We start from the raw sequence: 14,574 nt of genomic DNA on the forward strand, positions 1-14,574 counted from the left end.
TGCCTGAGAGTCATTACTCTGATTTTGGGAGGCATGTATATATATATATATATATATATATATATATATATAGATAGATGATAGATAGATAGATAGATAGATAGATAGATAGATAGATAGATAGATAGATAGATAGATAGATAGATTACAGTTTTTTTATTTCATGCTGGAAGTTCATCATTAGGAGCAGTAAGGTTTGATCAGTGGAGTTGGTGTAATGATGATCCAATGTCCTTTGACTTCCTCTTCAGCATGGGCTTTGATCAATGACCATCCTACACTCGCTCTGTGACAGCAATCAATACTTTTGATTAGTGTACTCCTGCCAGAGAACACAGCGGGACAGCACTGGCCTCTTGGTCTCTTTATTCTGCGTGTGTGTGAGAAAATACATGCACTGATTAATGGCCATGGACTCACTTTCATTCTCAGTGTGAAACTCTTTAGACTTGAATGAACAGTTTTTTGACATTTTGCTTTAACAGCTATTTACAGGATGCTATACTACTGTAGTTCTGTGGTGCATCCTGCTTATGAGTTTGTGTCTGTGTATCTTCAGGCCATGTTCAGTCTGTGTATGGTGGAGAGTGAGGCAGATGAGGTAACTCTCCAGGGTGTGACTAGCGTCGGACTGAAACACGCACTGGACTTCGCCTACACAGGCCAGGTAAATTCAGCATAGCCCACACAGTAGCATATGCCCCAGAACATGCAAAATAAACTAAATTTGCAGTGCCTCAAGCAAAGACAGGTCTCTGGATTCTGGAAAGACCCCATTATGAATCATATGTAGCAGATAAGTGAAATACTTGTGAATAATTTATTCTGGAGCTTCACAAATGGGCTAAATCTGGTTAAATATAATACTAGGTTATCTTTTTTTCATGTTATTGACCTTCCGCAATACAATAACTAGGTCAAATGGGTAAACCTTGAGTTTATGTTCTTATTTGCATATTCATGAAGTCACTAACACTGATGCAAATACAGATTGGAACAAGCATGTGATTTCCAATTGTGAAAATGTCACCATGTAGGCCCACTCTGGCTGTTTTAAGTAACCTGAAACATACAAAAGCAATGATTTACACCAGTTAATGCTTTTGCCATCACCTTTTTGTCATGTCAGTTGTTTAGTTAGATTGGTTGTCTGTTGCTAAACAACTTTTAGATTCAAGGACTGCTAACAGAGATAGTCAGAGATAGAGACGGTCCAATATTATATACATTACTGTTGTAAAGTTTGGGTTCAGTAAGATTTATTTTAAGGAATTGATTATTTTATTCAGCAAGGATTCATTAAATCAATCAAAAGTGACAGTAAAGACATTTATAATGTTACAAAATATTTCTATTTCAAATAAATGCTGTTCTTTTGAACTTTCTATTCAACAGATAGTTCCTCAAAAATAATAAGAAGCACTTTTTTCAACATTGATAATAATAAATGCTTCTTGAGCACCAAATCATCGTAGGCTCATGAGACACTGAAGACAGAAGTCAATTCAGTTATTTTAAATTGTAATAATATTAGCTTTGCAATCTAAGCATTATAAACACCTTTAATATAGTAGCTGCTATAAACGTCTTTCATAGAGCAGGCTTATGCAATATATGTTTAGCTGACGCTTTTATCCAAAGCGACTTACAATTGCTATACATGTCAGAGGTCTCACGCCTCTAGAGCAACTAGGGGTTAAGTGTCTTGCTCAGGGACACTTTGGTGTCTCACAGTGGATTGGAATCCGGGTCTCTCACACCAAAGGCGTGTGTCTTATCCACTGCGCCATCACCACCCCATGTTCTTGGGTCCTTGGACTATAAAAAGGTTGAAGGTCCCTGCTTTTAACATGGAATTTGGGAAAAAAGGTTGGGGTTTCTTACAATGGTCTTACTCAGGTTATTTGTTTGTAGATCATGCTAGAGCCAGGAGTGATACAAGACGTCCTGTCTGCTGGAAGCCACCTTCAGCTGCTGGAACTGCTCAGCCTCTGTTCGCACTATCTCATTCAGGTGTGTTTACTGGTTATTTCTGCCCTGAAAACTTGCACTGTTTTGATAAATCTTATTTTGTGTTTACAGCAAGTACTACATAAAAAGTTACTGTGTAATCAGTAGTCATTTTGTAAAAGTTCTACTCATTTTACGCATCTTAAATGCTCATTTTTATAAGAATATTTCTGAAAAAAATCTGTCATCCTTGATTCACCCTTCATTGATTTGAGTATCTTTTTTCACAGTTTTACATACTCTTTTCAATTTGCAATCAGATTTTAAGCTTTTTAGTAGTCTCTAGATGAACCTGTGCTATAAGTTTTCTTGAAGCCTTTGTACGAGAAACTTATTTATCATTCCCTAATAATTTTCCCCTCTTTCTGTGGAATTCCATAGATCATTTCCCCCATAATTCAGTCCAGAAAATGTGAAGAAGATCTGCTGATTCCACCTGAACCTGTTCTTTGCTCATCACTGTCTTTAAAATTAGCTTGTTGTTCATTGTAACCAGTAGATGGCAGTCAGTCTCTGTGTGAAGCGTTTTGCTTTACCCTGTGTATGTGAAGCATCCTGACTAGATTTGTCTCTGTTGTTCCTTCTTTTACTTAAGGTTTTCCAGTCTGTTTTTGGATATTTTGGACTTTCATGAGATTTAGCTCTTTTGAGCTTGAACTTTATTTTGTGTGTATTCATGGGATGGGGGTATCTATTATTGTATGTGTTTGTGTGCTTGTATGTTTCAATATTTCATTTTAGACTGTAAGGCTCAACTAGTTTTCATGCATGAATAAAACACCCCCTCTGACCGTGAATCTGTCTGTATTTATATCTGTGCCTGTAGGAGCTGAACAGTTTTAACTACCTGGACCTGTACAGGCTGGCAGACCTCTTCCACTTGCCGGCCCTGGAGGAAGCAGTGGTGGGCTTTCTGGTGGATCACCTCTCTGAGCTGCAGAAGAACAGGCAAGAGGAAGTGCTGCTCCTACCTTATCGGCTCCTCAGGGAAGTGCTAAAAAGCGACCGGCTCACCTCCCTCAGTGAGGAGGAGATATGGCAGGTGTGTGGGCCGCAAATTCACAGACTTAAACTCTTCAAAACATCTCTGAACTGCTTAGCTAGCTTACATGCTTAAATGCAAAATATCAGCATGGGGTTTCAAATTCTGATAACTTCTAGTTCACTAATGTGAAACTCTTTGTTCATATGTTTGTCAAGCTCAAGATGCTCTTTGGGCTGTCACAAAAGCAAAAGGACACACCACCACTTTGAAATGAATGTAATTTTTTATGCATTTAATATAATTTGGTAATGTCATTTTTTTTTTTTTTAGAAAAGAACATCTCAGACTTTTTGACCCCATGACAATCTCTATAACAGGCATCATTAAGTAAATCTGAATGCTTAAGGTCATATTCACACAAACTGCGCCTGTTTAATTTACGGTGTAAGAGTGAGAAAAAAAGGTGTACGGAAAAGCGCGTGTGTGTATGTATGTACACTCGGGCGGAGGGTGTAGTCGGGGGGCTGTGGTGTGACTATTCATTTGCACCAATCAGGCGCCCCCCCCACCACCCCTCCCCCAACCAGGCTCTCTCTGATTAGGCCCACCGCGGCTCCATCAGCGCCTCAATCCCCCAGCTGTCACTCCGGCCGCCCTACTGATTGAAAACAATCAGGCCTCTGATGGCACAATTACCCTGACCCTTTAACCAGTCGCTGCTGCCATAATCAGGCCCTGATTAGGCTGCTTTGGGCCTCCTTCACTTTGCAGAGAAGGTTAATTTGGGCATCAGACGGAAGCGTGATGGGCACAGGGGCTGGTGCTGCCGTCCGCCAGTCCGAACGTGCGCCCGTCAATACTACCCTCGATATAGTTTGGCTGTCAATCATCGTCATGCAGAGTTCTCTGAGTCTCACGCTCTGGAAATCACATTTTCTTCCTCTTTGTTTTTTTTTTTTTGTTCTTTTTTCTTCTCTCACACTCACTCTCTGTCTGTCTTTCTCCGTGCGGGAGTGGGTGGGGGAGTTCATTTATTTTCTGCCCCGAGGAAGTTCTCTGATCCAGTGTGACCTTCACAGTCAACAGACGCTGCCTTGCTCACACCTCACTCTCTCTCTCGCTCTGTCTCTCTCCTTCCCTCTCCCATTTTCCTCTCTCACTTATTCTCTTTCTTCTCTTCTGCTGGCTGTGAAAAGGAGGAGATTCGAAAAAAACAACAACTAAAATTCAGAGAAAGGAAGGCGTCGAAACAGAACCTCCATAGAGCATTTCATGATTAATGATGCCAAACAGGAATGGAGGGTTTTTCCTGAAATCTATGTACACTCAAAGCTTAAATGTGTAATTATGTAGGAATGCACACTATATACAGTAGGTACCATAAATGTTACTGCTCAATATTACAGACCTTTTCATTTATCTGAATCGGTCCATTTCGGATATATATTGGCTGGTAGATTGTCCATGCTCAATTGTCATGTTGTCAATGCTCACTTGAAGTTAATCAATGTTTAAAACATTTAGAATTGAGTAATCTATAATAATACATGAATATCCATTTTTCATAATGCACATTATAATGTTGTAAGTGGGGTTAATTTTAAGTTAATTTAGGCATCACAACATTATATGTAGCATTTAAACTTTTCGAATGATTTTTTTTTCAGATAATTTATTGCTCATCAGCCATATTACTATACTGATCTCAAGCATTTAACATTTTTTATATTATATCTACTGTGTTTTATTTTTTGTTATTTTATTTTTGTTTTATTTACTCATATTTTTTTACATAATATAGTATACAATTTTAGAAATTGACCATTTATCTTTTATCAGCAATAACATACAAATATTTATAGGCTTATAGGTATTGGACATTATTTTACTAACTACTAAATCCTTAATATGTGCAAGCACCCCATAAGTAGTTAATGGTCTCTATAAGGAACTTTGCTCTATTTGAGCATCTAACAGAGCAAAATTATCTCAACCAATGCCGTGAGTTTTGGTGGTGGATTACCTATTAGAACGACCAATGGTAGATGGGGAAAATTTTAGGGAAACCTGTCTGACAGCAATCATTATCTCTACAATTCGGTGCTGCAAATAGCACAGACATATCAGTGTACCTTTCTAAAATGAGTGCACTGGGAACCATTCTGTGCAAGTACAATGAAATCTAACCATTTCACAGATGAAATACTCCCAAGAAAAAATATATTGCAAGCATTTAAATTTGCCATTTGTGTGTAGGAGACAGCTGCGGAACGTCTAGAGGTGGTGGCACATGATCTCTGGACGCTATAATAAGTTCTCTGTCTCAGGGCTGATTGTGTTAAAAGCCACTTTGTTTCCACAAGAGTGGCATCGCTTATCTCCAGCCATCTCCGCCGTACTCGCATGCCTCTGCAGCTAAACAGCCCAGATTGCTCTCAAGTTCAATTAACTCCCCTTTGTCTAACTCCCTTTGCTGTGCCGGAATGTGTGTGTGTGTATGCTTCACACGCACACCTCATGATTACGTGTGTGTGTGTGTGTGTGTGCGTGCGCGTGTTCACAGATCCCCCACCCCCCATCTCATCTGCAACTGTCTTCTCATCACTGTATAGAGACACAATATATTAAGCATTAGCATGCAATGATACAAAGCGTTGGCCCTGCATAGTATTGTGTGGATGGTGTGAGCTGCAGCCTGTAATATGAGCAGTGTGATCTCCTGATCCCGAATCGGTGCTGAATACTGATGAGCCACTCTGCCCTGCTGTAGTTATTGGTGCGTTGGCTGGAGCATGACTGCAGATACCAGTACATGGAGGAACTGCTGCAAAACGTGCGCTACGGCCTGATGGAGGTCTCCGCCCTGCATCGTGTGGCCAGTAGCCACCCCTTTCTCAACTCCAGCAGCACCGTCGCCGCCCTGGTGGAAGAGGCATTGGACTACCATCACTCTGTATTTGCACAGCCTTTACGTCAGACGTCCCGCACCACGCCACGCTTTCAGTCACTAACATTATACATCATCGGCGGGCGCAAACGGGAGGTCAGCCGGGTTCGGGAGCTGCGGTTCTTCAACCCTGCCGCGCAGGAGCACACGCGTGTTGCCGGGGGTTCTAACTGGAGTGAATTAGCACCCATGCCTGCTGGACGGAGTCACCACTGTGTGGCTGTCATGGGCAACTTCCTGTTCGTGTCTGGCGGGGAGGTGGAACACGCCACTGGAAGAACGTGCGCGGTGAGGACGGCGTGCCGGTACGATCCAAGGGTGAACCGCTGGACTGATATCGCACCAATGAAGGCGTGCAGAGAGCACTTTGTGCTGGGAGCTCTGGGACAGTATCTCTATGCCGTCGGGGGGAGGAATGAACTGAGGCAGGTTCTCCCCAGCGTAGAGCGCTACTGCCCCAAGAGGAACAAGTGGACCTACGTGCAACCCTTCGACCGTTCGCTGTCCTGTCATGCAGGATGCGTGGCTGACGGGCTGCTCTGGGTCTCAGGTAATAATACATTCAGGAATTTCCCAATGACTTAAAAGCATTACTAGCATCAGTTTAACATAAAAAGATGGCTTCTTCTGCTGCAGGTGGTGTTACTAACACAGCTCAGTACCAGAATCGACTGATGGTGTATGACCCAGGACAGGTAACATTGCATTTATGTGGTTATGTGAGAATAATGGGGCTGGTTAGTGCATCTTTCTCATCTTAATTTTTTTTTAATATTATATAATTATAGTCTAAATTATAACATTATTAAGTAGAAATTAATACTTGTAGTCAGTACAGCAAGGATGCATAAAAATGATCAACATGATAATAAAGACGTTTAATGTTACAAAATATTAAGCAGCACAACTGTTTTCAAAATTGATAATAATAAGACTTTTTTTCTTGAACACCCAATCAGCATATTGTAATTATTTCTAAAGGATCATGTGACACTGATTCTTTGCTATGAGAGGAATAGATTATATTTTAAAATATATTAATTATATAGAAAACAGTTATATTACATTTTAATAACATTTGACAAAAGGACTGTTTTTTTATGGTGTGTTTGATCAAATAAATCCAAAAAACAAACAAAAACAATACAAAACAAAAAACCCAAGCCCACACAAGGGACTTGTGTCCAATACAAATCCTCTCTACAGACCATTGTAATTTTTTCATTTTGCATTCAAAAAGACATAAGAAAAAGTATCATAACTTCTGTGGTCAGTGAAACTGTGTGTTTTTCAAAGAGAGAGATATAAAGAAAGAAGAGAGGAGGAAAGAACAGGAGGCAGAGGCTCATTGGTATTCAAAGTGGCTTTACATTCACCTGCCAGGAACAGCAACCCCCCACCCACAATACCCTCAACAGATGGTCGCCAAACACACATGTGTATATTCACACTTTCACTCACCACTGCTCGTGCAATCTCTGCATGAACACACACCTCTCGCAAATAAATGCAAACGCACCGGAATATGCTAAAGAAATGAATGCTAAATGTTTCTTTTGACAAAGTACGTATATATACATATACTATATAAATTAAAAATGAAATACTTTGTCAAAAAAGTGCAATGTCAAACTATACAATTAACCAGCAAAAATGATTTTACCATATATTTGTTAATCTCTTTCTGGTCAATTTTATAGTTTGAATTGACATGTTTTTAAGAACAATTGAACATGAGAATAATTCCGTTTTTATGCTGTTCTTCTTTTTTTTGTAATTTCCTCTCCGTAATAGAATCAGTGGCTAGCGCGCAGTCCCATGTTGCAGAGGAGGGTGTACCATGTGATGGCGGCAGTCAAAAGGCAGCTATATGTGCTTGGGGGGAACGATCTAGACTACAACAATGACCGCATCCTGGTTAGACACATTGACTCTTACGACATGGACATGGACCAGTGGACACGTTGCACCTTCAGTCTCCTCACAGGTCACCACACGCACTATAATAATAGATATGATTATTCACCTATTTACCTTTTCATTTTCTTTTCTCTTTAAAACTTAGCTTATCTGTATATACTGTATTTTTTTCTGAAGCATTACTGATTCTAGTACCCTTTACAAAAAGTACTAAGCTGGTAATGTGTGCAAAAATCAACCTAGTTCAACCTAAGACGTTTTTAGAAGTGATCCAATCAAAACATTTTCACTAACCGCAAAGATTAATACTTTTCACAGTGTCCACTGCGCCTGAAAGGGTTATTAGACCATGGTAATGATTTTTTTTGTAAACATAATCTCTACATTTTCCTCATAGGCCAAAATGAGGCAGGAGTGTCTGTCCATGATGACAGAATCTATGTAGTTGGTGGATATTCCATCTGGACAAATGAACCCCTTGCTTGCATTCAGGTGAGTTGACTTGAATGGTGCTTATGTTTGAATGACATGTTGAATAATTAATGTTGAAATCCTATCATTTGTCTATTTGGCAGGTTCTAGATGTGAGCACCAAGGGTAAAGAGGAGGTTTTTTATGGGCCAACGCTCCCATTCGCCTCGAATGGAGTGGCGACATGTTTCTTGCCTGCACCGTACTTTACCTGCCCCAACCTGCAGACCCTACAAGTGCCACATCACAGGATAGGGGCTCTCTAACATAGGATATTACCACTAACACACTGAACCAGTGGAATCATTTAAGAGCCTATTCTACTCCCACAAATTGTGATGGGTGGATGGAGTGGAGTCACCGTTGATCATACATTAATCATGTTGAGCCCGTATGAAGTGTTCTGATGGATGTGGAAACATTCAAAAAGAAGTTCAAGTGTTTTTTATTATCAAGATTTGACCGACGTTCATGCATTTCTGAACTGGATATGCACCATGCTAATCCAGTTTAACAAGTAGTGTGTAAATCTGGCTGAATGATTTAGAGACACTTTATGGCCCAGTCCAAAATGGTACACTTGTAGACTGTAGGTTGTCCAATTTGTCATTTTAACACTCTTTTACTCAACAACCCATGCAGAATTACAACAAGGGAAAAATGCAAAGGCGGCGGGTCCAAGTGTAAGGGACCTGTTTTCATAGATTCTAGAATTCAATCCACTCTCCACTCTGACCTTAATGTTCTGGGACTCTATTGGCGCTTTTCCACTGCTGGTACGGCTCAGTACGGCTCAGTACGGTTCGGCTCACTTCGCTTTTCCACCGCGTGGTACGACTCTGCTCGACACGTCATGACTCGGTTCGCTTTAGCTCGGTTGCTTTTCCACTGCAGTTAGTACCGCTTTAAAGTGGGTGGGATTATAGACTGATCGATAACAGCGGTGGCTGTTACTGGCTATTTAAATCTAGCTGGTTTGGTTTCTCGTGTCGATGTCAATTGGTTGCAAATACAATGACGCTGGTACTGACGATTCTGTCTGACCAATCAGTGATCTGCTGTGTTTCACGTCACATTTAGTACCGGTACGGTACGCTTGGAACCTAAACAGATCAGGTACCATTTAAAGCGAGCCATACCGTACCATACCATGCAGTGGAAAAGCGCCACAAGTGAGCCGTACCGAGGCGAGCTGTACCGTACCATGGAGTGGAAAAGCGCCAAATAATATTGAAATCAGCCAAACGTCAGTTTCCATTCCATGTCATTTCTCAGCCTGTGACAAACTGTACTTTCTTTCAAAACTCAGGATGAAGAAGACCGTATTGTTTACTGAATGTGTATGACCACAGCTGATGACACATACACACAGCATCTTCACAATCTGCATCAGCAGTGGCATCTTGACTGTTTTCCATCCTACCACCAAAAACAGCCCATTCCATAAGAAAACATGTAAGGGCACACTTTTTTTACATAATGTATCTAATAAATTTATGCAGTTGTGCAATAATGATTAAACTTGTTTAACCTTTTATTCACTGGTGTAAAGGGAAATGGGTCAGTTAAGCTCAAAGGGAATTATTATAGGGTTTTATAGGGTATTTTTAAGTCTGTCTAGCATTGTTTTGGATTGATCTGATGCATTTTGATATGTAAAGGCAGTCTCTGTAGATTTTAAAGAGGATTTTAGGTTCTATTTCCATCACAAAGATGTCTGCTTTAGGGCTCTCAAATCAACCGCCCTTTGGTGTTAACTCATGACTTTTATTGTGAGATTCAAGATGTGTCCTATCTGAACCCATTGTCTTGGTTAAACTGCCTAAAGTTGACAACACTCTTCCTTTAGTTTGGGACCATCTCTTACAAGCATCAATTGCTTTAATCCTGATTAGCTATGGGAATTTGTGAATCCGGGCAGACTAACCAGCATAAGAGAGAAAGGAACCTCAACGGGCATTGGCCTGGAGTTAGATGGCCAAGAGCTTGTGAGAAAACTGCATGGGACACGGTACACAGATCTATGCTTTGCATTGGAAAGATTAACTGGTACAGTTTAAAATAAACTGGATAAATATGGGGACATCATTTAAGCATATAGAGGTGAGAGGTTTGGTGTGGAAAAAGGAAGGAAAAAGTACAAACTAAAAAAAAAAGTCTAGACGGCAGCAGAAAATTGAAGTCTTAGTTAGAGAAAGGAGACAGCTGAGGAAGCAATGGAAAAAAAGCAGAACAAAGTCAGAAGGAGGGACTCAATCTCTTACAAAGGGCCATAAAAGATAAGCTGGCAACATTACGCAGAGCTGAGCGCCCACGGAAACGCTACAAAAAGAAGGAACGTGTGAGGGCTAATTTCTATAAAGACCTATTCAAATTCGTAAAAAAAATGTATTCACCAGGGAGAAGAATGGCACTTTAAAAGCATCTAGGTTTGAGCTAGAGATATATTTAGAAGAAATGCATACAGATGCAAAAAGGCATGACCCTATGTCAATTCCATCAGACATCCCACCTATCAACCCACCAGAATACCAAATGGAGGTCTGTGCACCTAAGTGGAAAGAGGTAGAGCAGGCTGTGAGAAAGGCAAGGGCTTCATCATCTCCAGGGCCTAATGGAGTTCTGTACAGAGTGTACAAGAGTGCTTCAGGAGTTCTGCGAATTCTGTGGAAATTGATAAAAATGGCATGGGAAAAACAGGTTGTACCTAGAGCAGGTGGAGTCTTTATACCTAAAGAAAAAGATGCTACAAGCAAGCATCAGTCAGTTTCGTCCTATTTCACTATTAAACGTTGAAGGTATGATTTTCTTCAGCATTATTGCCCAGAGATTGTCCACCTACCTATTAAAGAATGGCTTCATTGACACTTCAGGTCAAAAAGCGGGCATTTCTAGGGTTCTCAGGATGCTTAGAACACATCAATGTTACCTGGTAATGAATTTAGTCAGCTAAAAAGGAGAGGAAGGAGCTCCATGTGACATTCCTGGATTTGGCTAATGCATAGGTTCAGCGCCACAAGAGCTTCTTTGGGCAGCATTTGATTTTTTTCAGATTACCAATGTCGATAACAAACTTAGTGAAAGCCTGTTTTGGAGACTTGCAATGCATGGATTTTAAGCCCTACAAATCAAGGAGCATCTCTATAGTTAAAGGAAAGGTAGTAGATAAAACATTCTTCATTAATGGTGAGGCAATACCAACAGTTTCTGAGAAGCCAGTCAAGAGTCTTGGGAGATGGCATGATGGGGATCTAAAGGACACAGTTTGAGTGGCGTGGGAGAAGTTAGACGACAAGCAGTGGAAGGGTTGAAGAGCATAAACAGCTGTGCTCTACCAGGCAAACTAAAACTCTGGTGCTTTCAGTTTGGTCTTCTGCCGAGGTTGCTGTGGCCACTGACTGTGACATAAGGCAGGCCCAGCTCAAAGGAGGAAGCTGGTAGTCAACGAGGTGCGAAAGCAGGTGGAAAAGATCAGGTGTATAAAGGCCATTTCCCAGGCAAGCAGTGAGAGTGGATAAGATGGGAGAGTGTGGATCTCAGTTTGTGATCAAAGACAACCCCAAGATATTTATACTCAATAATACTCTCTATTGGTTCACCTTTAATAGTGGTCACACTCTCTGAAGATTCCTTCCTAAAATCATTACTCGTCTCCTTTGTTTTTTAAATATTGAACTTAAGGTTTGACATGTCACACCAAGAAATAAATTTGTTTAAAACCATGACTGTCCTCGTCCCCCTGAAGGAGACTAATGCATGCAGTATCATCTGCAAATTTGATTAAATATCTCCTTGGATGAGCACTTATTGAGGTATTTGTATACAATATAAACAGTAGGGGTGAGAGCACAGCCTTGTGGGGATCCAACATTTATTAATTTGTTTCTCCGATAGTCATCCTCCCACTCTCACTCAGTGTACTCTATTTCTTAAAAAAATCCCGCAACCACTGAATCAGTCCTCTGAAAGACTAATCTTTCGACCAACACATTAGGCAATATAGTATTAAAGGGGTGATGAACAGAGAAATCAAATTTTCCTTGAGCTTTTGACATCTAAGAGGTTATCATATTATAAGAATATCCTGTAAGTTTCAGAACTCAAAACGTCCTTTTTAGTCCAATAAAAGCTTTTATTGACACCAGCCCCAGCAAACGACTCGTTTTTAAAAGTGGGGAACTATGGCCCCGTTCACACTGCAAACAAAAGTGGCCCAAATCAACACCACCCCCGCAGAAGATCAACTCTTACTTCAACACGGCCGGTTTAGCCCCGCCCACCGATTCGCGCATTACACGCATAGCTAAACATAGGCCTACCTCGTGATGACAACCTGGATCGAGCTACCGAGCAATACAGATTGTGCAGTATCTGGTTGTGGAAGATAGTCGCTGCATATGCTTCCTGGATTCCAATAGGACTGCATGGATAAACTTTATTTTTAATGACGTTCCCCTCCAGCTGATGAGGGTAAAACCGTCTGTTCGCTTCATTTCACTGAGGATTGTAAACAAGACTGGATTTGCAGACCGAGATTAGGAGTAAAGAACAGTGCCGTCTGGATCTGACAGGAATTGTGCAACACACCGACTCTGGGTCGAACATGTATGGACGAATCATTCCGGTTGCCATTTTACAACATTGGACGTTTTCAAAACAGTTTTCCCCACTACACCGACCAGGTAAATTGAAAAACTCATTATAATATGCAAAACTGTTATCCACTCACCGCAGTGGGCGTTTACTTCCAAGTCTTCAGTGCGAAACGCCCATAAAATCCGTGCGTTTCTGAGCTGGTCTCAAAGCTAGGGTAGAAAATAGCTTATTAGTTATTAATTTTTTTTTTAATGTTTTTGAATGCAAAAACCAAGCGAACGTCATAAATTCACCTCAGAAAACAATATAATAAATTTTAAAAAGCGAGTTCATGGCCCCTTTAAACGAATGAAAGATTTTCACATGATTTTTTGGATCTTCAAAATGCGAGTAAACTACATGCAGCAATGTTAAGATTGCATCGTCCACTCCCTTGTTCGACTGATATGCGAATTGCAATGGTTCCAATATGTTGTGTTTTTAACACCAGTACCTTTTAACAAGCCTTTCAAAGCTTTTAAACACCAAATAGGTCAGTGCAATTGGCCGATAGTCACCAAGCTCTACTGGTTTATTGTTTTTAGGAAAAAGGTATATGATAGTTGAAGTTTTCCATATAGTTGGTAATATACATTGGTCTAAAGATCTTCGGAATATCAAAGTGAAAACTGTGGATAGTTGCTCAGCAGTTTTTTAACACTCGTCCACAGATGCTCTTATGTATTGCAGGCCCAGGGCTCTTATGTATACTGCAACTCTGAAACATTTTATTTACATCAGCCTCTTTGATGGCAAAGTCGTTAGCTGATGCAAAGAAAGTTTTTTCATCACTATTAGTAACCTCACTATCCTCCTCAAAACATGAAAAAAACTGATTTAACCCATTTTCTAGTTCCAGATCCCTGCTTTTGCCCTCTGTAATGGTCATTTTTGTATTATACTTTCTTTGACTTTTATGTGGTGCACTAATCATCATCCTGATAACGTACCATGCCTGTTTAGAATTACCCTGTAACATTTTTGCTTTTTTGAACCTTAATTGTCTCTTTGAATGTCCCTTTTATCTAAAACATCGTTATTATAATATGCTACCTTCTTCTTCTTTAGTAGTTGTTTAAGATTCTTTGATACCCATGACTTATTATTTGGAAACACTTTATACATTTTCGTGGGTAGAACTGACTACACACAGAAATTTACTTGGCGCCATGACCAAGTACTGCGATGTTTGGCTTTAGCATTGGAAGGCAAGCGTAGCATGAACAATAAGTCGCCGCCTGTTCTAGCAACAGAACAGTTGTTCAGCCTGTTCTGTCCTACAGGCAGAAGACAATATTCCTCGGCCCAGATGAGCAACCACCAAGAAAAGGTGTTAACACCAATTCTCGCCCAGGACAACTGGAAGCTGCTAGGGCCTGGAAAATGCTGGCTGATCTTGATCAACGGCTTATTTTTCCACCTGAGATTGCCACCACTATCCTACGACCAGATATTGTTTTGTGGTCTGGATCAGCAGAGGAAGAAACTGCGGTATGCTCATCTGGCCACTGAAGCAGAACCTGGAGAAGAGTCCAGGTTTATTGGATTCAGTGGCCAAGAGTTGCGTCGCACAGTAAAGAACTTATCTGAAGCAGCAGAGAGCTCA

The 14,574-nt window shown here is 40.6% G+C and overlaps 1 protein-coding gene across 10 annotated transcripts in view; it reads left to right on the top strand.

Annotated features, from left to right (window-relative positions):
- The window catches only part of klhl32 (kelch-like family member 32), a 51,380-nt gene extending 41,537 nt beyond the window's left edge, over positions 1–9,843 (top strand). For all 10 annotated transcript variants that reach the window (XM_089117811.1, XM_089117810.1, XM_089117809.1 and 7 more), the window contains 8 exons: positions 560–667; positions 1,915–2,013; positions 2,837–3,052; positions 5,766–6,492; positions 6,579–6,637; positions 7,737–7,929; positions 8,260–8,354; positions 8,438–9,843. In XM_089117811.1, the coding sequence (XP_088973937.1) occupies positions 560–667; positions 1,915–2,013; positions 2,837–3,052; positions 5,766–6,492; positions 6,579–6,637; positions 7,737–7,929; positions 8,260–8,354; positions 8,438–8,599 (1,659 nt within the window). In that variant the 3' untranslated portion in view covers positions 8,600–9,843. The remainder of the gene's footprint in view (positions 1–559; positions 668–1,914; positions 2,014–2,836; positions 3,053–5,765; positions 6,493–6,578; positions 6,638–7,736; positions 7,930–8,259; positions 8,355–8,437) is intronic.
- Positions 9,844–14,574: the final 4,731 nt, after the last annotated feature.

Source organism: Pimephales promelas, chromosome 12 (genome assembly GCF_988280905.1).
Source record: "Pimephales promelas chromosome 12, fPimPro1.hap1.1, whole genome shotgun sequence".
Taxonomy (NCBI): domain Eukaryota; kingdom Metazoa; phylum Chordata; class Actinopteri; order Cypriniformes; family Leuciscidae; genus Pimephales; species Pimephales promelas.